A 22,937-nucleotide genomic window follows, 5' to 3' on the forward strand; every position below is an offset into this window, starting at 1 on the left:
TGCCCTGGGGGCAGTTCTGCTGGAAGATCAAACCATCACAGAGGATGGTGATCTGAACAGGAGCAAGCAGCGTGTCCTGGCAGCACAGTCCTGGGCTGTGTCAACAAGTACACAGTCGATACACTGAGGGAAAAGATTAGCCTCCCCCTAGTCAGAACTCGTTAGATCTCATCTGGAGTGATGCACCTATACCAATACAGGAAAGATGCTTGATAAACTGGAACAGGTTCACCAGAGGGCCACCAAGTTGATCAAGGCTGCAGCACTTACCTTATGAGGAGACACTGATATCAGGGCTTCTCTAGCAGGAGTGATGGAAGAACATACAGTATGACTAATTACAATGTATCTTTTGAATTAAATTTTGAGAGACCTACTTTAACAACTGATGATTATGTTTTTGCTACATTTAAGTGTTTTGATTTAGTAACTACAAATCACTTACCTGTGACTGCTGGTAATGAGATGTTCAATGAGCTGTTCCTAACATGTCATGCCACTTCTTTTGACATACTTTGTACATGTCATGTACATATGTCATGACATATATCAGTGTCTGAATCCAGATGAAGTATTAATCAACTAATTAGAAATTGTAGCTGGTGTTAGGATCCCTGCCTTGTAAATACAACTTTGATTTCCTTGCCTCTCCCCTAGTTTTTCCTAGTTGGAGCTTGTGCAGCATTTTGCCATTATTGTGAGTAAGCTGCAATTTAAAATTCCCAAGTGACCCATAATCAAACTGATGGCATTGAAAACCAGACCATTTTACTTTTTAGTAACTGTATTATGGTCACATTGCATATTTGGCAAGTGTTGTCATATAAATGATCATATTCACAGTTAAAGCTACCTTTCTTCTTATTTTAATATACCCTGTTTGGTTCTTGTAGGCAACTGATCTTGCTTCTAGATCTGTACAGTGCCAGAGACATCTATGACTACTTGCGACCTATCGCTTTCAGCCTCTGTGCAGACAAGGTGTCTTCTGTCCGTTGGATTTCTTACAAGCTGGTAAAGCAGTCTTAAGTAAATTTCAGATTTCAAACTTCCAAGGGTTGGTGGTCAGAAGTAATTTTTGTACTTTTTTTTTTTTTCCTCATTTCTTCAAGGTTAGTGAAATGGTAAAGAAGCTGTACATGGCTTCAACATCAACTTTCGTGGTAGACCTCATGAATGAACTTGTTGAAAAGTTCTGTAAATGTCCCAAATGGTCTGGTCGGCAAACTTTTGTCTTTATTTGCCAGGTAAAATATTTTCTTTTACATCTTCTTGGTTTTGGGAGGGTGGTGGAATGAAGAGGGGATGAGCAGCTGGAACTCTTTAGCTGTCTATTGACACTATTTTAATGAATATTTGAGAACGTTGTTTCCAAGGGAATAGGTTTCATGGCTGTTTTCTTCAGTGTTGCTCCACAGATGAACCTGAATGCATCTTTAGCTTAGCTTATTAGCATCAGGTTGTCAAATTGGAAGTTTGATATCAAACAGATGCGTAGTTAAATAGTCCCTAAGCTGGGAAGCTGCTTGGTTACTTAGCACGATGTGAGATTTTTGTAGTATGCTGCAGTAGTCTGCCAATTGGTGTGGTGACCCTTTAGAAACCAAGTGCTAGGAGTTGCCTATACCTCCTCAGCCAGCTAGTGCAGCTTGGTCAAAACCAATGTATTTGCAGCAAAGTAAGCAGAAGAGTTCCAACTAGCTGAGGTGCCAAGAAAATAGTCACATTTGGAGCCTGTAGCAGAGGTGCACACTGGGAGCCAACATGACAGCTGCCCAAGGGAGACAGTTCTTTGCAGTATTTGGAGAAATGTGAGCTTTAAGCTTATATAGAGAAACATGTTTGGGTACAGCTAATGTTGTACCCAATAAACATCTCAATGTTTATCGAGATGGACCATTCTCATCTTAATATAGTACCTAGTTAAAACAAAGACTAAATCAATCTTTAAAAGATTTGGGAATGTCTTTTACTTTTCTTCCCTGTTTTCAAATGATACAGTGATTAATGAAAATAAGGAAGTTGCCAGACTTTATATTAATCAAGTGGGCTTCTAACTGAGCCTGAATTTCCTCAACCCTAACTTGCTTGATTGTTTATGACTTTGTGCTAGAATGCATTGTACCTTATTTTAAAGCTTTGTGGATACTACCTGCTGGATTTGTGCTATGAAGGTAATAAGATCTGTTAGCTCTGATTATGTGTTGGGAATTTATCCTCACTGTGCTGAAATATGATGAAACTGCTTCTGTCTTCTTGCCAGACTATCAGTGAAGATGACTGCCTGCCCATGGACCAGTTCGCTGTGCATCTGTTGCCACACTTATTACACTTGGCATCTGACAGGGTTCCAAATGTTCGAGTCCTGCTTGCAAAAACGTTAAAGCAAACTCTTTTAGAGAAAGGTTAGTGGTCAGAAAGCATTGCAATGGACTGACTGCATATTCCTCTGTCCCTCCACTTTCCTATGGTCAGCTGGGAAAGAAGGAATGACTTCAGATGAGGGTTGCTCTGGCTTTTACATTCTCATTGGTGTGGAATGTTACTTTGGCTGAGATAAAACCAGGAACCTTGTTGTAGTATCAGAGCCACTACTGTTGTGTAATGGGGAAAAAAGAGTTCTTGCTTATATGCCATCCTGTTCTTTTGGTACCATTTTCCCTGAATGAGCTAGTTTCTAGAGGTATCATCAGGTCTTAATAAAGAACTAGCAACTGTGAAGTTGTTGAGCAGTGCCTTTTGTTTGGTTTAAAAAAACCCCACAACTGTTCATCTTCAGTGCAATAAGGATAAAAATGAAAAATCCCTCCATACAAATCCACTATCTGTTTTCTCACTGGGGAAGAAGAGACGGCTGCTGTTTTGTTTTTTATGGTAACAGTGGGAAGAAAGTTTCTCTGGAGTCACTTCAGGGAAATTAGACATGCAACTTTCATATTGCAGACTTTGCTTAGGAAAGCATCCCCAGTGCATAGCAGAGTCAGCAGTGCTGAGATTCCAAAGCACTGTAAAGGAAAACAGCATTAGAAATATTATGGTATTTTATAAACAAGCAGAGTGTCCACACTTGACATATGTCATCAAGTTCTGGTCAGGGTCTTCCTCAAAACTGTACACTGGGTGCTGTTGCTGGCATAGAAAGAGTGAAGAAAACACTGGACAACACCAAGGATGCCAACACAGTGAGAACTGTTTCTAGCTGCCTTGCACTGCTGGAGACACTGAGTAAGCACGTGTGGGCAGTTAAGATGGATTGATCAGCTGATGTGCAGTAATTTATCTTCTGTTAACTGTGCCAGGGGCTGTCACTGTTCTTCCTGTTATCATATAGGTATTGGTATTCACTTTTCTGTTGTCCTTGTTATTTTTGTGTTCCCTGCCAGGATGGTAAACCTCCATTCTGCATTGTCACTATGTAAGCTTATAATACAGGCAGTCTTCACCTCAAAGATGCATATATGATTAGAGATGGTGGATAGATTAGGAAAGGCAGATTTAAAAAATACTTTCAGATGTTTTAAACCTCAGATCTAAATTGCCTTCCTCTGAGCTGTCTGTACACTGTTCCTATGCAACTTGTGTAGTTCATGAAAACTGTTGGAATAGTTCTGATGGATGCTGGAACTTCTTCCACTCTTACTTGATTTTATCTTACTTTTATTGTTTGATAACTAATGGGCAAGCCTGCCAGTGAAATGGAGTGCCATGGCCATCCCTCCATCAGAAATGTAAGACACCCTGGAGTCTCATGCAAGTTTTTTCTTCCTCTTTGGTCATGGAGTCTGTCGTGCTGACTTCAGTACTGAAGGCACATATCAATCCTCTGCTCTTACCAGCACTGTTGGAGAAACTATGCTCTGGAACATGGAATGATTTTATTTTTTTTTTTCAAGGTGAATTCATAAGTATATTCAGAACTGTATTGTGTGCCTGCTCAGATATTCCAGTTTGACTACACGTGTGCACTGTCTCATGGGAGTCTTGAACCTTGTGATAGTATGCTGAGGTTTGCATTGGAGTATCTGCCATATTTTCCTCAAATAAGTCTTGTGCATTTTTGTCTCTACAGAATATTTTCTGAATTCTGCCAACTCTCATCAAGAAGCTGTGGAACAAACAATTATGGCTCTTCAAATGGATGACGACAATGATGTCAAATACTTTGCAAGCATACACCCTGCCAGCACCAGAATTGCAGATGATGCCATGAGCACTGCTTCATCAACTTACTAAGAAGTTCTGAATGTTGCTATAATTAAAAAAAAAAAATTAAACAAACTATCCTCAAATGCTTCTAAAATGGTTGATTTAGGACAGCCTCTTTGGAAGGAGAGATTTCTTGCCAGATTTAATAGGTGGATGTTATCTAAACCAGGGATTTTAAGTCAAGAAAAAGTAAACATACCTGTGTCAGCTTGACTTTAGAAAAACATTGCTCAGAGGATTATTTTTGCCACCGAAGCCTTAAATCTTCTGTCTTCCTGAACAAATGAAACTTGAATTGGCAGATCATTTTCATGGTAAAAAGGATGTGATTTCCAGAGACCTGCATTGTTTCTCCTGAGGAGTTAACTTAGCAAGTATTTTCTGTAGCAACTGATAGATGAAATGGCCAGAAAGGCACATTTATACCGGGATGTAAGACCTCCAGTATTAGCGCTAAAAGTTTTTATCATTCAAGGACTTAATCTGTGTGCAGCTGGGCACACCCTTAAGTGGGAATAGCTTTCATGTTTGTAAATGGGGAAAAGTAGAAATTTGGATTTCTCTTAAGGGCTCAGTGCTAACACTAAACTAGAATTTGATTTTAATCCTTAAATGCAGCATATTGCTGTACTCATTAGTAGAAAACTTTGCTGAGTACCTGTGTCCTAATTATTTTCATGCTGGTCATGACCTAAAGGAAATTTATTAGCACATGTACTTTAAGTCAGGTATTTTTAACTTGATCATGATCAGCTCAGAGGTGCAACTTTTTTCTTCATATACTGTACATATCTGTGAGCCTCCTTGGAGTGCTGCAGTCTTTAATCATGTTGTTTAAAGCTGTTGTGATACAAGTTGTTCTCTACTTGTCCAAATAAAATTTATTAATAAGATTGAAAACAATCTTGTGACCTTTTAAGACATTAAATGAATAAGTTTGAAATTTAAGTGGCTTTTTTTTTTTTTTCTGGTTCTATATGCTTGACAGCTGTTGCAGGTGAAAGGGCTTTGCTTCATGATTGTGAAGAGTTTTGCATTTCGAGGTGTACTTTGGCTGTGTAATTGAGGTTTTGCTAGATTCTCTTTCAAACATCCCTGTTGTGCTTGGGAACCTGTCACTCTGGTGTGAAATGTTATCTTTGCTGAAGAGAGTCTGAATATCCACCTTGGTCCAGCTTTACAGGAAACTGTGAGCTCAGACTGCCCTTTATCTACCTTCAGTCCATTAACTGCTTTCATTTCCTCTCATTTAAAATGGCTGATACATTATCTTCTGTGTCTTCCAGAAGCTTAAATCACCTTTTCTCCAGCCTGCTGAACCTGAAGTATGTGAAGCTTATTTTCCTGACTAGGAAGAAATGGCTATAGGAGCTTATCTTTGATGTATTTTAGCAGAACATTTTAATTTATCAGTCAGGCTCCTGGTACCCTGGCAGGTCAGCCTCATGCAGGCGTCTTTTTTGACTCCATTTTCTTGGGAAAACTGATTTTTCTGCACTTTTTTCTCTATTAATTAGAAAGTTGCTGTTTACTCCCCAAAGGCCTGCTTTTCTACTCCCGAGCATGGCCTTGGAAGGTGATTAAGATAGAGAGCCATCTCTGCCTTGAAGCTTGGTGGGTTTGGGTTTTGGTGGGGCTTTTTGGGGGGTTTTTTTGCTTGTTTGCTGGGAGTTGTTTGGTTGCTTTTTAAATTATTCTGGGGGGGACTTGGTTTGTTTTGGTTTTGGGGTTTTTAAAAAAGATTTTTCCTTGTCCCTTTCCAAAATCAGTTCAAAATTTGAGAAGGCAACTATATGCCCAGGGCAGAAGTTCCTGTTGTATAAGTAATATTCTCATTAAGTTTTTTGTTCCTCATGTTCTCTGATAGTTGTTCAGAAATCACGTGCAAGTTCCTAGAGGACTAGGCAGTGTGACAGCACTGTGTCTGGGTGACAGCAGCTTGTCAGAAAGCAGTGAGCTCTTCAGGCAGAATTTCTGAGCTCTCTCCCTCTCCCAGGCCATATGATTCCTGTTGTATAAATACACATTGAAGTCCAGACAATTTCTGCATTTTGTTCAGGTACATAAATCATTTTGGTTTTAGCCTCAGTGTAACAACAGTTGTGTTTTAGTTGGGTCAAGTGTGTGACCCCTGAGGTGGATGGGATCAGCTTTTTTTCAGATCAGAGGATGCTTCAGGTCATGTTCCAACTGTGAATGGAGTGCAGTATTCACTAGAGGAGTACTGGGTGTTGGAGTCCTAGTGTTTGGAGTCCAGAATGAATGTCCCAACACAATTCCTTCCTGTACTAATGTACTGTTCCATTAGGCCAGTAAAATGAAGCATTATCTCTGATCCCTTTAGGTATTTTCTATTAGTTAAAGGTAAGACACCTGTAAGTTGAAAAATGAGACAGATCTTCTGGTTGCTTTATTTCTTTCTGCTCTGTATTTCTTCAATACTGGGGTACAGGCCTGTGAATTTGAGGGAGAGTTTGAAGCTTTTCCAAAGCAAGACTGAATGGTTACAGTTGCAGAGTGCTGAAATTCCCCTGGCCTGTAACAAATAAAGATCATCTTCAGGGAAGAGGATCCCTTCCTTTTTTTTTTTTTTTTTTTTTCTTCACCCAACACATCGTGGATCTGCCAGCCTCTTTTCTGCTTCATTTGGTGATTCCCAAGAAGTGAAAGGGAAGGAAAGACTTGCTTTATTCTTAGCATTGCCCATGAGCATCTGCAGCCTAAGGGATGTGGTCTCTATTGCTTAACTCTGATAGAGATTTTTCTCATGCTAGCAGTGCTAGCAGTGTCAGTAATTCAAGCTTCAACTTGTCGCTAAGGATATGGGGTTTGGTGAAATGTGCATCTCAGTTCTGAGTGGTGAAAAAAGGAGCTAGTTTTTCTGTGGGGCAGTGTCTGGGAACACTGCCAAAGATCCTGGTGAATTCCCTTGTGTGTGTCTTCCCTGAAGAAAGACTCGAGTTTTGTATCTCAATTAATTTATCTTTTGGTTAGAATTTCTTGAGCAGAAAGTGAGGTGGCTCTTGTATCATCGAATCATCATCTGTTGTTCCATGGTTTCCCAAGACCAATATCAGCTCTACCCCTGCCTTTTTGGTAGAATACCAAATCAGCCCTTCACGAGCTATTTTTGACATTTTCCATTTAATCTCTTGGCTTCCTCATCTTAGAGCTTCTTCATGGGAAATCCCTTTTTTCCTATGTCCTGGTTACAGCACTGCCTGCCTTTCTGGTGCTGTTCTTCACAGCAGTTTCTCTGTCTTTGGTTGTTCCTCCCCAGAGACCTGTCAGGATTTGGTAGGGCTGTTTCCTCACCACGCTTCATGCAGATTTTATGCCAATAAAACTGGCAAATGTCTGGAAACCTCTAGAGGTTGGTTTGCTTTTAAGCAAGACATGATTAATGCTTAGAATTCAGTTTGCTGTTTGACATGTTACAGACAGGTGTCGCACAAATTCCTGGCCCTGTGGACAAGACCCTGTATCTATTAGGCATGCAGAACAGCAGGATAAATTCAGCCCAGCTGAAATGAATGTTTGCATGGGCTTGGCAGCCCTGCTGTGCAGGCTTAGGTCTGGCCATGATGGCTTTCGTGTTGGGTCAATGGATGGTGCCTCCTCTGTTGTTATGTACTTGTTAGTGCTCACCCATTGGGGTTCCGAGATGGCTGATTGGAATTGGTAGCGGATGGGCAGAGAGGGGAGAAAGGTGAAGTCTGTCTGTGGCTCTGGCATGCTGTTGTGCTGTGGCTGGGTTCCTTCCCATTGGCAAGGTCTCCTTTTGTTCCCTTGTTCTTTGGTGTGGAAACTTGGGTGCAGAGCTCGTGTTTTCTGACCTGGTTTCAGCCTGGGGATGTCTGTCTTGTTAGGATGGGAAGAGGAGTCTGAAACAGGCACATGGGCCATTCTTCTCTCATGTCAGTTCTTCTGATACTGATGGGAAAGGCTCATCTTCCTATCTGTGCTGACATTCAGACAGCATTGAAAATACATTTGAAGTAATTAATCTTTATATGCAGAGTTAGAACATACTAATAAACTGCTTTAAAAATGTTGGACTATGACAGGAAACATTTAATATGTCCGTGATCTTTACCTCACAGCTGCACCCTCCCATTCCCTGGTGCTTTCTAACTCCATCTTTTAGTTTTACTTAATTTTTACTTTTTACTTACATCAGAAAAATTAAAGAGCCCAAGGCAATGGGATTGGTTTTGGGATCAGTTGCTATAGAGTATGGACTACATCTAGCAGATTTAAAATGCACTGTGACTTAGCAACAATGTTTAAACTTCTTACAGCCCTCTGATCATGGTCTGCTCGAAATACCGTTTCTGCAGAGGTGTAGCAGTGTTTCTGTATGGGAAATGTTGTAAAAGGATCACCTGCAGGTGGTTTTGAATCCTAACTGTAAAAAGCGAAGGTACTGAGCACACTCTGCATGTTTTTTTAACAAGAGTGCTGAGAGTAGAGAGTCACTGTTGGAACATGAAAATAAATTTCAGTTATTTTTTAGCCAGCCCCAGTGTCCTGTGTAAGAACACAGATAAACTTGTTGAGTAAGGTGGCAACAACCAAAAGCTCAAATGGGGGCTGGGCCATTTCTCTTACTGGTCCTTTATTTCACAGTTGTTTCTTCTGGTCTCTTGACTGAGGGGTTTTATGTTTTGTTTTGTTTTCCATCCCCTTCTGGATTTTTGTGCCTTGTTGTTTCCTCCAAACAGCACTGCCAGCAGAGATGTTCTACCCCTGTCTGCCTCAAGGCCCCACACCATGATGAAACAGCCAGTGGCTCACAGGACTGGGGTGAGTTCTGTGTGAGGGAGGGTGCAGCAACAGGAGCTGATCAGGAATCCCAGGCAGATGTCTTCCTTGTGGGCAAATGGTGTTCTTTGATGCAGAAATCTCAGGTGCAGTATCCCCATCTGTCAAATCAAAATGCTTAGGCTGTTGACATGCCCAGTCTTCTGCTAAGCAAGGCTGTGCTGCCAGCTCCCTTCCCCCTCTGGAGGAGAGCGGTAGGCTGTGGGCAAGGGGGCAGTGCTGTGGTTCCTCTCCTGAACTGGGGAGCCCAGCAGAGAAGAGGGGTTTGGGAAGGGAAAGATCCATGCTGTCAAGTCCCAGCTTGCAGGGGGTTGGTTTCCCTCTAGTGGCCTCACTGCATTCCTCTGGAGGATGCAGCAGCCCTGATGGGGACATGTGGAAGAGCATCTAAGAATATCTAGGGAGGAGTCAGCTGACAAGTCAAAATCATAGAATCACAGAATGGTTTGTGTTGAAAGGGACCTCAAAGATCATCTAGTTCGAAAACCCCTGCCACTAGACCAGATGGCTCGAGGAACAGCATTAAAAGTTTTAGGATGCATCAACCTTTTATCTTGGCCTTTTTCCTGATGTCTGCCCTCCTCCTCCGTTCCCCACAGGTCTCCCTCTCAGAGTTAGCAGACGTTGCAGCAAGGGCTGTGAGCTGCTGTTAGGGCTCTCATTGAGTGGGAGGATAGGGCCAGGGCAGGTCTCGGGGCATGCAAGGGCTGCTCTCACTGCCCTGAGCCATCACTTCTCTCTACTGAGAACTCTGGTGTTTTGCAGTTCAGATGGGGATTAATGGTGCACAGTTTTCAGTGAAGGTAAGTCAGTCTGGCATTTTGTCCAAGGGGTCTGACCCAGAGGTTCAGCTGCTGCACTCAGCACATACAAGGTGTGCATTGTTGGAAAGGGTCTTATTTTGTCCATTTTGCTTTAGGTTATAGGTGATTCAAGATACACGTGGACTTCACAAAGGTGGCTGCTGTGCAGGGGTTGTTGGTACCATGGGTGGCCATCGGCTGCGTGCTTAGATTGCATTGTAGGGCCCTGGGGACGGATAAGGCAGCTTATAAACTGACGCACTCAGATTATTGCATTGTGATTCTTCTCCTCTTTCTTTGAGATTGGTTTTGGCTTTTTATTTGCAACTGGCAAATTATTTGCAGCTGCTGCAGGCAGGCTCTGAAATCACTACAGCTAGTGTGGTTTCTTTCCACCACAAGCACTTCAAGTGCTGCTGTTGGGGGGGCATGGCTGCTACTGGACTTGCGGGGCTGCCAGACCCTTTTGTGGTTATTGGGCCAGGAAACACTGCTGCCTCTGGGCAGTGGCAGGGCGAGAAGCTGAGGCCTCCCCAGCTGCTCTTGCAAGGCATTTTTTTTGCCCAGGGCTGAGGTGGTGGCTGCCTGAGCTGCCTGCCCCTGGGGCCTCCCTGGGACTATCAGGCCTCACTGCACTCCATGTGTGTTTGATTTGGCCAGCATTGACTCAGACTCATGATTCTAACTGCAGGAGTTGTATCAGTAACTGTTTATCATTGGACATATCACTTGAAAGAACATGAAGGAAAATTTCAAAGAAACAGCCTTCAGGTGTTTTGAAACTAAATTTTTGGTTACAGTTGTGTTACTGCAGGAGCAGCAGTTCCACTACCATTTCAGTGACAACACAGTTGAAGTGCGCTGCAGGAGAAAGAACAGTGCTTGTGTGTTGGATGTAATTATGTGAATAAAGAGGATGGATTTTACCTTCGCAGCTGAAATAGCTAGTAGTGATAGAAACAAAGTCTTAACTTAGAATCATAGAATGGTCAAGGTTGGAAGGGATCTTAAAGATCATCAGGTTCCAACCTCCCTGCTATGAGCAGGGACAGCTCACCCTAGACCAGGCTGCACAAGCCTCATCCAGCCTGCCCTTTAACACCTCCAGGGACTGGGCTTCCACAACCTCCCTGGGCAACCTATTCCACTGCCTCACTACCCTCATGGTGAAGAATTTCTTCCTGATGTCTAACGTAAATCTACCCTCTTTCAGTTTAAAACCATTACCCCTTGTCCTACATGTTTCATTTGATTAAATTAAGCTTAATCGTCAGCTGGGTTATGGAAGCTTTCTGTCCTATATGATTGTAGACAATGTTCTTTCAGAAGAGAGCTCTTTAGAGAGCCTGGTTTCATTTTTCATATGCACTTCTCACATGCAGGTGGCTACCACAGAGGATCTACATTATGACGTAAATAAATTAGAAACTATTTTCAAATGGCTGTTGAATTTATTTGCTTGATAAATACAATCCTAACAAAATAAAAGTTAACCGATATTAAGAGATTTGTCTGAAGAACATTAGAAAAATCCATGACAATTCAATAGGAATTAGTGTGAATTAAACAAACAAAAAAGGTTTAAATATTGCCAGCAAATATAAAATGTATGTAACGAAGGCAAGGGAGAATGCTTTAGTTTACATTTGTCATCTGACCACATTTTCTGTTTATAAACTTTTTTCCAAATTTTAAAAAAATACTATGCTGTTTTCTATAACATATCAAAGCATTATTTGTACAAAATCAAATAATGGCCAATGATTCACAACAGTGCAATAGATAAAGAACACAACCAAGTCCAACAGGTGCTGAAAATAAATATCCAGATTAAAAAATAAGCTAGGCTATATGCACGCTGTGGAGTTTGCTGTCAATAAAGGAACTGATGGATGAGGCTTGTGAGTGTATCTGCCTGAAACATTAAATGGCCCTTAAGTGCCAGGGGGGCTGGAGGCTTCTGAGGGGTACAAGCAGTAAAACAGCTAAACCAAAAGCAAGTCGCAGGTAGGGGGTGTTTTGTTGGTTTGGGTTGTTTTTTAAAAAAAAAAACAAGAAAAGAGGCTATTGCTGAACCCCCAGTGCCCCCCCCCCCCGGCCTCTCTCTTCACCTTACTTGGAAAGCATGTGTGACTTGCATTTCTGCAGAGGGGAAATGCGATATTGCTTGGTCAGGCAGAACTGTCTTAAGTGATATAACCCATCCCCATCCCTGCCTAAAGCATTCATCAGTGGCTTTCTCCAAAGGACTGGAACATTTGAAATGGCTGAAGAAAAAGCTCTTGGCTATATGGCAGCAGTGTGAAAGCCTGTCTTAGGTAAGATGAAGGTGAGCTACCAATGAGCAAGTGGGTTACCTAAATCACTAAAGGATATAAACAGCTCTTGATGAACATTTCCATCATACAGGGACATAAATAACATCTCAGGTTTTTACATTTATTCAGTACATCTCAGAACAAAAATGAAGCTTAAGGGCATGTTAGGTCAACATGATACCTGGCAGTCTCCCACCTTCTCAGCCAACCCAGAGTAAATTTAAAGCTCCCTTGTATATAATCTGCATCAGAAAGGTATCAAAGGCACAAGCACAAGTGGCAAGGTTAATAAGCAGAAATAATGGTGAATGAGGATGAACAGATTCACAAGGCAAATCATTAGTAAGTGTGGGTGCGTTTCTTTTTATTTACTGAAAATGAGACCTTCCGATTCTGCTCCAATGAATGTAAATAATGATTTTGGTCTAAAATAAAACTGTTATTGAATTATTTTAAATCACCTGAAGGAAACCAGTCTTGAAATACTCTGATACTAACTGGAAAACTCTTCTGGCCTCTCCAAACTCACCTGAGTCTGATGAGCAGAAGCCACAAGTATTAGAGACAAAAGTCTCCAGGGCTTAAAAGAAAAGTTTCTTTACAGAATGTACACAGCCAGCGATAATTTGTGCAGCTTGACTCAAATTACAGTAATTTGCACAGTTCAGTTGTTTTTCTGCAAATCCAAGGAGCCAGATCAAATTGGAGTTTCTTTCCTGTCTTTACTTGGCGATGGCTTGACTTGCTGCTCCTTGCTTGCTTTTGGCTGCTCTTTGGCTGCTTTTGTCTCCAGGACACTGTCTCTTTGCTGCTGAGAAACATTCCCACGTTTTTCTGGCTCCTCTTCTTCCTGCACCTGCTGCTCTGACTTTGCCCGCTGCAGCAGCCGGAGCTGCACTCGCAGCTCTATGATGGCCTCTCGCTCCTCGTGAATCGCTTGGTTCAGGTGATTGTTCTTTATCTTTTAAGGAAGGAAAATAAACATCAGGGCTCCTTCTGACAAAGCAGCACTGCAGTGAGGGGGGCAGTCAGCACTGCACAGCCAGGCTTTGCTGGTAACCCAGACACAACAGTGATGGCAAACAGAGCACGTGGGTTTCACGCCTGGGCAAAAACTGATGCAAAATACCCCTTTGCACATATGCAAACATCTCTGCACAGACTAAATCAAGTCACCACCAAGGAGCAAAGTACCAACTAATATTAGAACTGAAATCTTACCTCCAGTTCCTCATTCTGCCTCTGCAAATCTTCCAGGATGACCTGCAGTTCCTCCTCATCTTCACTCTCACTTTCACTCTCAGAAGAGTATTCCTCAGTTTCACTTCGGCCATGCTGCTGGCGACTGAAAGAGCAAGGACAAATCAGTTTAAACACCCCAGTCTGCTACAGCTCGAGCAGCATCAACAAGTTACTTACATCCACTGAGCAATCTGAAACTGTTTTAAGAACAAAATCAGTAATTTCCTTTCAAAGTTGAATCTAACAAACATATCCTTTCCTAGGGGGATTTTTTTAGTGCACAGGGTCCTTTAGGCCCTAATTCCATTATCATACAAACAGAAAACATCCTGAAAGGCCCAAAGCTGCTGACATTTCAATAAAAAGAGGCAGATTTCAAATGTGAACTTTTACGTGTAGTTTACAGTATTATTTCAGAAGAGCATGTATGTACTGTGAATCAGAGGGGGCTCGCCTGCCAGGGGCCCTGGTGTAGGCAGTGTCCCTTTTACCTTTGTATTTCAGCTATTTCTGCTCGGAGCCGATCTATTTCTTCCTTCTCTGAGGCAATCTGTCTCCTCAGAAACTGCTCCATGGCCAGCAGCTCTTCTTGTTCTGTTAAAATCTCGTTCTCCTGCAATGATCAGTTAGTTCACTTCAAGCCCTGACTTCATTTTCTATAGGAACATATGAAAAATATAAGATGATGCTGTTCTCTGAAATACATTCATCCAAGTGGTAAGGATGCCTGCTTTGAACTCCGATTCATCAAAGACCTCAAAGCAAATGTAGTTCAAAACCAACAATGTCTGTTTGGAATCCTCAAGACGATTGCTGTACTGAATAATTGTGGAGATGACACCAAATTCTGGCATATTTGGCTGACTATTCCCTTAAATCACAGGGGAAAGATCTGGCTAACCAGTAAAATAACTCCAAAAATGGAATTATAAAATATGTCTTTGAAGGTAAATATAAGGAGGAAAGTGCAGTGGAGAGATCAAGCTACTGAGGGAAGCAAAGGAAAGGAAAAAAGCCAAAATAGTTGCCTTACTTCCTTTGATCAGCAATAAAACAGTTAATGGTATTAAAAACTGTTAGATTTATAAGTGCTTTCTAAGTAACCAGAAAGGCTACCTTTATTTTGCTGCCCAGTGTCTCCTTTCTGCTGTGAACAAGGGTTACTCAGCTTTGGGTTCACTCTTGCAGTCAGCATTCCTTCCCTGTTTTATTTGCCATTAAAGTCTTGGATTTTAATAGAGACCCCTTTAAGCCTTCAATTTCCCCATTGCATTGGAAGCAACAAAAGAGTGTTTAATATTTCTGAAAGATATGGAACAAGAAAGTATCAGCAGACAAACAGGTAAGTGCCTGCCATCTACCTGAGCCAGCAGAATATTTATAACTTCTTCGTTCTCATTCATTTCTTCTTTGGAGACATCCTCCTTTGAAAGGCTAGCAATTTCTTGTGCAATTTTTGTTTCACACTCCTGCCAGAGAAAGAGAACAACTTCTAAAAGGACAGCTTTCCCAGTCACTCTATTTACTGTAAGAGATTTTTTTAAGCCTATTATTTTCAGAATCTAGAATCATGTTTTCAGCAAGAAAATGTTATGTGAGACTCATGACAGTTTAAACAAAACAACAAAAATCTTCTGAAGTTTGTTAACCTTCAGTTTTCCAGTAATTCCTCTTGGTACTCCAGGACACACTGTTTTAAACATAGAATGAGTTACAGGCTACATCAAACACTAAGTTTTTAATAATAATTTCTTTTTTTCTGTAACAGCTGTGAAGGACTGTGAAGCTCTTGCTGTCCCTGGGGCAAGCAAGCTAATCAGAAAATGCAATTGCTTGTCAAGCCATGCACAGCTAAGATGAAAAAAATCTGCAATGAGAAGATGAAGAGTGGTTTGACCTACCTGGGTGCCTCTACATTGTCACTGATTAGAGAGCCATGATTTAGATGTCTGGCCAACAAGTAGAAAAGTTACCCACCTGTCTCTTAGCTTCTCTTAGTTTCCTCTTAAGAGCCGTTAAAATTCTTTGCACCTCCCAGAGTCTTTCTTCTTTGGATAAGTCTTTTATCCCTGCCTGCAAGTCTCTGTGTAAACAGTTCAGTAGGAACTCCTGGAAATATTGGCAAAGAAATTAGAGTCTTTAAGATATCTTAGCGGAACAGACTGAAAAGAAAAATATTTTTGGCTTCATAGCAACAGGCCTAGAGTTCTGCTTTTCAAAGCCTGACATGTTGACCAACAACATGTGTTAACATACACTCCAGGCATGATCTAGAACTAGTTGAAGAACAATATTAAAGGGACCACACTCTTAACATGTTTTCCTAACCTTCCTCACATGATAGGAGTATTGAACTCTTGTCATATACTAAAAGAGTGCGTTACAAGCTTATGAGAATTTACGACCGAATGTATAAAAGCCAGGGCACAGAAAAACAGAAAAACACTAAAGTAATTGCCAACCTGCCGCCTGATTTCTTCTTTGATGCTTTCTTGTGTTTCTGGAAGTGCTGGCATTGTTGCCATATTTGACCAACGAAGAGGTTTTGTCACCTGCTTTAGGGTCACATTCCCAAAGAACTCTTGAACATGTGTAAAAAATACATACAGGACACGGTTGCTGATCTGCAAAAAAACCAGCACAGCCTTTACTATGCCTTTCTGTGAGTCCTAGTTGTGTTTGTCCAAAGAGACTCAATTCTGGATTAAAAACGGCAATTAAACGACCCAGTGCTGACCTCAAGGAACCACTTCGCAGTCTCTCTCACCTGTGTATCCAAGGCATTTTCATGCCAAACTCAAAATTTTCACAGGCCTTAATGCACCACAACTATTTCCATCTCTGGTGGACACAGAAATGTATTATATCTTTCTTTTTACTCATGTAAAGGTAGTGCCAGCAATAGGCAACTACTTTCCCTCTCCTCCCCCAAACTGTAAATATTTTCTACAACTTCTCTGTCACAATTTAATACAGTAGAAACAGTAGTTTGAAAGAAGCTGCTACTGCATTCCTTGTTTCGACATGAGACAGAAGCAAGTATTTGTTTTTATATTTTATCTTCCCTTAAAATTCAAAAGTTTATCCTGAAAGAAAGATTGGAGTTTTGTCACCACCTGCATTTTAATTGCTAAAAATCTACTTCACAAAACATGATTTGGCCTGTATTGTTTTACATTGTTACTTCTTTTGTTAGAATGTGTCTGGAACAGCCAAACAGAAGAGAACACCCAGCCCTTTTGCTACTGGGCCTCCACCAAGACTTCATTATAAAGCCAAGCAGTTCTAAAGTGTGGGTTTTCTTCTAGAAGTCCCACACCCAATGATGCCATGTTTCCATTATGCACAGGACTAATTCTGAGCTGTATTTAAATTACATATTGCCAAAATGTTTATTAAGGCATTAATTAATCCAGAAACCACAAAATCTTACTGGAAAACTAAGTCAGTTGTTTTTGCCCAGCCATTTGACTGCAGACACCAAAGCCATTATCCTCAAGTCATGACTGCACCAGGAACATCTCTTTGCAGGACAGTGTTCACTAGCTTGATATTAAAATTAAGCAACAATACAGCCTTCACTAAAATCACTGAATCACAAGCCCACAAAAATTGTGTATCTGCATGAATTACTAGGTGAATTAAATACTGAATTACCGGGTGAATTAAATTACTTCACAATTAGATCAGTTCAGAATTAAAGCACTGAGAGGGGTCTTTGTAATATTCTCATAATAATAACCCAAATATCAGACCCATAGCATGCAAGCTTACATTTAGAAAATATTTTGTTCTCTCTCTCCCAGCATTTTAGGGTTCCCAAAGTATAAAGAGAAGCTGCACTTGAACTTAACTGTATCAGACAACACACGATTCCTGCCTGCAAGAGAATTCCTACAAAAAAGTCTTTCTTGGGCTGAAGCTCTGCTCCAAGACTTGCTGTGTGGTGCACATACCTGGACAGTAGGACTGAGCACTATAGAAATATTCTGGATGTTCATTTTTGTTTCCAGTTCCTTTGCAATAACATGGTCCATATGCACAATCAGCCAAGAAATTAGGAGATGGTTACACTCTGGCAGCTCTTTCAGCAACCTCTGGCACTCCTGCACTTTCTCAGCTTCTGTGCTCTTTCCACAAGCATCTTCAAAGCGGGGCATGAGCTCTTTGGTAAGCAAATTTTCAGGCAGTTCTCGTAGGTACTGTTTCAGCAAGCTGGCTACTGTATTGGGCTCATATTCTTCCAGGTTGGGAGATTCTTCTCGATCGTAGGCTGCTTTTAGCTCATCAACTTTCGATTTTATTCCTTAAAATATTTAGACCAAGAATTAAAGAGAAATCTTCAACTGTACATCTATAATAGTTAAAACTTTTCTTAGATTAATTTATTTCACCTCTCCTTACAATTTAAGCTAATTTGAGGAACACCTTTCAAAGGATCTCCACATGTAAGAAAGTTAAAATCATGACTCAAAAATTACGTGATCAGTGCTTCTAAGAGCACTGACTACTACTATGAAGCGAAAACACAGCACTGCTGAAGTTCTGAATCAGACCTGGCGCCAGCATTCCCTTTCATCAAGGAACATGAAATAAGGTGAGGAAGGGTAGGGGAACCTAAGATCAATTGTGTATTTGCATTCTGAGCCTTTCAGGCTGTTCAGCCCTAAGCCAAGCAGCAAATATGTTATCAGCTGAAATACTGTGCAACAAGTTCTACCTATAACAGCTTTCCTCTGTCCAAACAAACCCCACATTTTTTAGTTTCCAGATTTCCAGCTGGCCCTCCTCAGTGGAGAAATCTCACACAGGATTCTTGATTTGACACACTGCATGAATAGAAGTGTGTTCATGTAATTAATCAACTCAGCCAAGCTTTTCTGTATGGTGATTTTATAACTCGGTGACGTTCCCATCTTCCCAAACTCAGGGAAATTTCATTCTTCAAGCTCAAACACCTCTCAGTTACACTGACTTAATGCACTGCCATGGCTTGGCTCATGCACAGTAAAGCAACCCTGGGTGCACTCAGCCCATGGTTCATGCCAAGCAAAATATGCTCAGTTTCATGTCCAGGTTAGTCATCACAAAGGCTGGCAGATTGTTAAACCAATGCAATTGTCTCTCTGAGTGCTCTTAACAATCTTAACACACACAAGAGGGTGCTATTGCACTGTAGAACACCTAGAACTTACACCAAGAATAGTTTATGGAAAACATACACCTGCTTTTGTGAAAATTCCCAACACATCATGTCTTGGAAAAAAAAATGCAACCAGAATGTTTCAATAGGCAAGACAAAGAAACTGCTTAAGCTGCTGCAGGATTTACAAATGCCTACCCAATACCATGCAGACTGACAGCATGAAGACAGCTTCAGTGAAGCCTTTGAAACAGTATGATTACTGTTTTATAGTGCTAGGCAACTTGTTTCAGATGCTTTCCCTAAATTCCTCATCTCACTTGTTCTTGCTCCCTTAAACATGCCCACAGAAGTACTTACACAAATTATATTGCAGGTGCAGTTCACAAATAAAGGGGCTACAACTGATGCTTCACTTATGTAAGCTGGTGTTACACAACTACCGTGGTTAATTAACCTGCTGTTGCTAAGCTTAAGTAGCGAAACTTCTGTTTTCTGCTTATTAATGTATTTGCTCAAAGAATACACATTTTAAAGAAAAAAAAAACAAACATGCAATGGAAGTAACTGGAAGAAGCTTAAGTAACAAATACAGCTAGCACTGTATTTCTAATGCAGAAGTAAAAAAATACAGGCTGGCCATACTAACACATTTAATTAATCAGGACCACCCTGTCACAGAAGAGTACCTGAAACTCTGTAGATGCCTTCACATTTCATGCCATACTTCTCTACGTAATCTATACATTCACGGAAAACTGCTGGCAGGCGGATGCCATCATACATCATGGTCCTATCTACTGCATCAGACAAAGGAATACCAAACACGGGTCTATGACTTGGAACATCCACTTGAGGTATCTCTGTCTCCTGAATTGGCTTTTTCTTTTTCTTCTTCTCTTTCCACTGTTTCACAACATCTGCTGCAGTTAAGTCTTTTGACTTCTTCTCCTTATGTTTCTCTTCCTTATGTTTCTCTTCCTTGTGTTTTTCATCTTTGGGTTTCTCTTTTATTTTAAAATCCTTCTCCTTTTTTTTGGAAAAGCTGGGTTTCTTGAAGACATGTATTCCCTTGGACCTCTTCAACTTGGAAGGACTTTCAGCTTCATCACCGGAACTGTCCTCTTGAAACGCAGCGTAACCTTCCGCTGTTGGGCAAAGGAGGAGAAGGCAAGAGGACAGCTGTGAGTCTGTTCAGTTTCTAGATACTACCACAGGGAGAGAGCAATAAGTAATATGTAAGGAGGAGAGAGAAGAACCAACATGAATTAAGACAGAGTGCCTGCTTGACTCTTCAGAAGGTTTTCTTTAGTTGTTACGCAATTAAGTGGACAAGGATTAGATAGATGAAGGTTGCATAATCACATCAAAGATAAGCCACACAGCTCCTGAACAATCTAAACAGTTAATACGTTATATACTTACTCATAATGGCAATGTCCATCTTATGGGCTAGTTTCCCATCTAATAGTCAAGGAAATGAAAATAAAAACAACTGTCTGGCAACTTCTCTATGTTCCTGTAATCAACAGTATAAGAGTTGCTGTTAAGGATCATCTACTACAAACATGTAAGTATTTGTCTTCTATTAAAAACTTCTATTAAGAACAAACTAAACATCAGCCACTTAACTCCCCCATCACTTTCCAGAATATTATGAATGTTAAGATAAGTATAAAATTAATGAAGTTGCAGTCTCAAATAAAATACCAAAAAAGTAAAAAAACCACAAAACAACCAACCCATCTGAAGCACACTTCTTTTCCCACAAGACAAATAAAACTACTCCAATAACAGTAGCACAATACCTCAATACCTTTCAGTGAAGTTGTGTATTTGCCTTAAAAAGTCTATGTGAGAGCTTCAAACAAGTCCCTGGGTGGAGTGCACTGTTTCAGCAGCAAAACACTGAGTGCTGTCTAAAACGTGCACCCGAGCTATTACTACCTACGCCTCTGCAGTCAGCCCTGCCTATCCTTCAGGCAAGATCAAGCAAACCTTTAAAGGTGGATTGCAGAAAAAAACAGCCAACCAACTCAAAAAAAACCCAACCCACAACCAAACCCAAAAACATACAAACCAACACAACTTCCAAGTCAATTAATTGTCATTTTACATGCGCAGTACCCCATACAAGAAAAGGAAGCCTGAAATCTGGCCAAGAAAGACATTTCACATGCCATTTGCACCAGCTGGGTCCCTCCAGGCAGTGGGCAGGAAGCTCCTGCTTCAATGTGAAGCCCCCATTATGCAGATCCTTCGAGGCTCTTCCACTGCCCACAGGCAGTGTCTCTGCCCAAGTGATGAAGCACACAGCCAAGTGCTCTTCCTGAATGAACAGTTTTGGGTGGTGAGAAATTACCCCCTTTAGATTATGAGAGAGCAGCAGAGACAAGATTATAGGCTGTAATTTTTACAGGTGAAGTATCTTGTGCAAAAGAACCAGGAGACATGCAGTCTTCTATTCTTCCAATGCTAAGCTATATCCAACTGCAGAGTTTCTCAGCATTATTTTTCAGCACATGCAAGCGGTTGTCTATATTTTGAAGCCTCCTTGGCTGCTCTGCAGAAGCAGACTCAAATAAATCTAAGAAATGTATTAAAGACATAAAATAATTACAATTGTTTGACCCCTCCTGGAGTCTTCTCTAGGACTACCAAACATGCACTGTCATAAAAGATGGAGCAAGACTGTAGCACTGCTCCTGTCCAAGTGAATTTTAATATAAAAACTCAAGTGTTAACTGGAAGACAACCAGAAAACAGGTCTTGTCCTCCCAGTAGAATGGCTATAGCATCACTCACTCTTTTTGTAAACTGAACCCAGAGAGGGGTAAGGAAACCTTCAGTGCATGAACTAAGGATTCAAATCTCACTCTGATATGGAATGAGCTGCCATGCATCAGCTACGGGGCAAAGGAGCAGAACACCTCACCGTTAACAGGATGGAGCTGGCACCTAAGATGAGGTTCACAGGTGTAACTTCCAAGCAGAAAGCCAAATCTTCACCAGGTCCCAGAACAACCTGCCCTCAACCTTTCCTGCTGGGCAGCTGCAACAGCTCCCAGCCGACTGACATAGGTTTCCCACACTCGGACTAGGAACAGCGTCAGCACGTCCCCTGGGTCAGCACCGGGGACTCAAGCTTGGAGGCTGCCAACGCTGAGAGCACCTGCCTTAATGTTTCAACACCCCATGTTGCAAAACAAACCCTGGTGCTTTTCAACATCTGGGGTAATGTAACACCAGCAACAGCACATTACTGAAACTGGTATTTCTTGACTTCGTGAGAAGACATGAAGGAGCAAGTTAAACGTAAAACCAGCCTATTTTAATTTGTCTCAGTAACATAAGTCAACAAAGTTTTGGAATATATACCAATTACAGATTCACAGAGAATCTCCCACCCATACCAAGAAGGGTTTTCTGTATGTCTCTTAGAGTAGTCAAATTTTCTTTACCATACTTCTGGTAATAAAATCACTGTATTCCTTTCACTAGTGATACAACATATTGAAAACTAAACAACCTAAATTTATAGAGGAAAATTACTGACAGCCCTTGACAAATCATGTAATTTTAAATATGGAGAGAAATATTACCTACTGTTAGTAAAATGCTGTTTCTGTTCCCTGTCTCCTCAATACTTCAAGTATCACTAGTTTGCATTTTCCCATCACTAACACATGCCATTTCCCTGCACCTACAGGAGAACTACTGAAGGAAAAAAAAAAACAACAAACAGTAAAATGAAAAGTGTCTTCATCCTGGCTCAAACCTGGGCAGTACTAATTTAATAAATACCCCAATTCTGCCAGCATAATGACTGCACTACCTGCCAGTTCCTTGCTCAGCAGACCTTCCCCAAGCATGCATTATTGAATGCCTTTGTTGCAGTTACTTTAAATGTAATGTTGCAAATATAGTTCTTATCTTACTGAAAATTATCAGAACTCCTTTCAAAAATCAAAATAAAAATCCAGTGTTACACTGGAAAGAGCTAACTTAGAGGTTTAAAAGCTTTGTCATGCAGTAAGGCCACTGTCTCTATCAGCCCACGTACTTGGGAATACTTCTCATTTTCTTCTCACAAAGAAGCTATAAATTCAAGCTATAGCATTTATTGTTATCCCAACAGGCTGCATTACGTAGAACTGCAAACTTATCAAACCTACCTACCACAACACATTTTGTGAACCAGATCCCTGATGAGTTCTAAGGTCATTTATACCTCTACATCTGATTTTTGCTCCCTGGGGAAATTTGCATGCATCGGTAATCAGTGCACTAAAAGAAAACATGGATCACTTTTATATATGGAACAATCACTAGGTCAAATATTACTATACAGACTGATGTGCAATGCTACCATTAGTTACCTTCAAAATCCCTTAAGATGAG

At 41.0% G+C, this 22,937-nt stretch overlaps 2 protein-coding genes across 9 annotated transcripts in view; one reads left to right on the forward strand and one right to left on the reverse strand.

Moving 5' to 3' along the window:
* Positions 1-5,154, forward strand: part of PPP4R1 (protein phosphatase 4 regulatory subunit 1) — a 61,272-nt gene extending 56,118 nt beyond the window's left edge. For all 6 annotated transcript variants that reach the window (XM_051610647.1, XM_051610649.1, XM_051610648.1 and 3 more), the window contains 4 exons: positions 894-1,014; positions 1,113-1,247; positions 2,264-2,405; positions 4,070-5,154. In XM_051610647.1, coding sequence (XP_051466607.1) covers positions 894-1,014; positions 1,113-1,247; positions 2,264-2,405; positions 4,070-4,233 — 562 coding nt within the window. In that variant the 3' untranslated portion in view covers positions 4,234-5,154. The remainder of the gene's footprint in view (positions 1-893; positions 1,015-1,112; positions 1,248-2,263; positions 2,406-4,069) is intronic.
* A 6,110-nt stretch (positions 5,155-11,264) lies between these two features.
* RALBP1 (ralA binding protein 1) overlaps positions 11,265-22,937 on the reverse strand; it is a 34,453-nt gene continuing 22,780 nt past the window's right edge. For all 3 annotated transcript variants that reach the window (XM_051610653.1, XM_051610654.1, XM_051610656.1), the window contains exons 3-10: positions 19,226-19,684; positions 17,350-17,699; positions 15,856-16,017; positions 15,371-15,502; positions 14,755-14,862; positions 13,885-14,006; positions 13,373-13,496; positions 11,265-13,112 (exon numbers count right to left, since the gene is read on the reverse strand). In XM_051610653.1, coding sequence (XP_051466613.1) covers positions 12,849-13,112; positions 13,373-13,496; positions 13,885-14,006; positions 14,755-14,862; positions 15,371-15,502; positions 15,856-16,017; positions 17,350-17,699; positions 19,226-19,684 — 1,721 coding nt within the window. In that variant the 3' untranslated portion in view covers positions 11,265-12,848. The remainder of the gene's footprint in view (positions 13,113-13,372; positions 13,497-13,884; positions 14,007-14,754; positions 14,863-15,370; positions 15,503-15,855; positions 16,018-17,349; positions 17,700-19,225; positions 19,685-22,937) is intronic.

Source organism: Apus apus, chromosome 2 (genome assembly GCF_020740795.1).
Source record: "Apus apus isolate bApuApu2 chromosome 2, bApuApu2.pri.cur, whole genome shotgun sequence".
In the NCBI taxonomy this organism is placed as follows: domain Eukaryota; kingdom Metazoa; phylum Chordata; class Aves; order Apodiformes; family Apodidae; genus Apus; species Apus apus.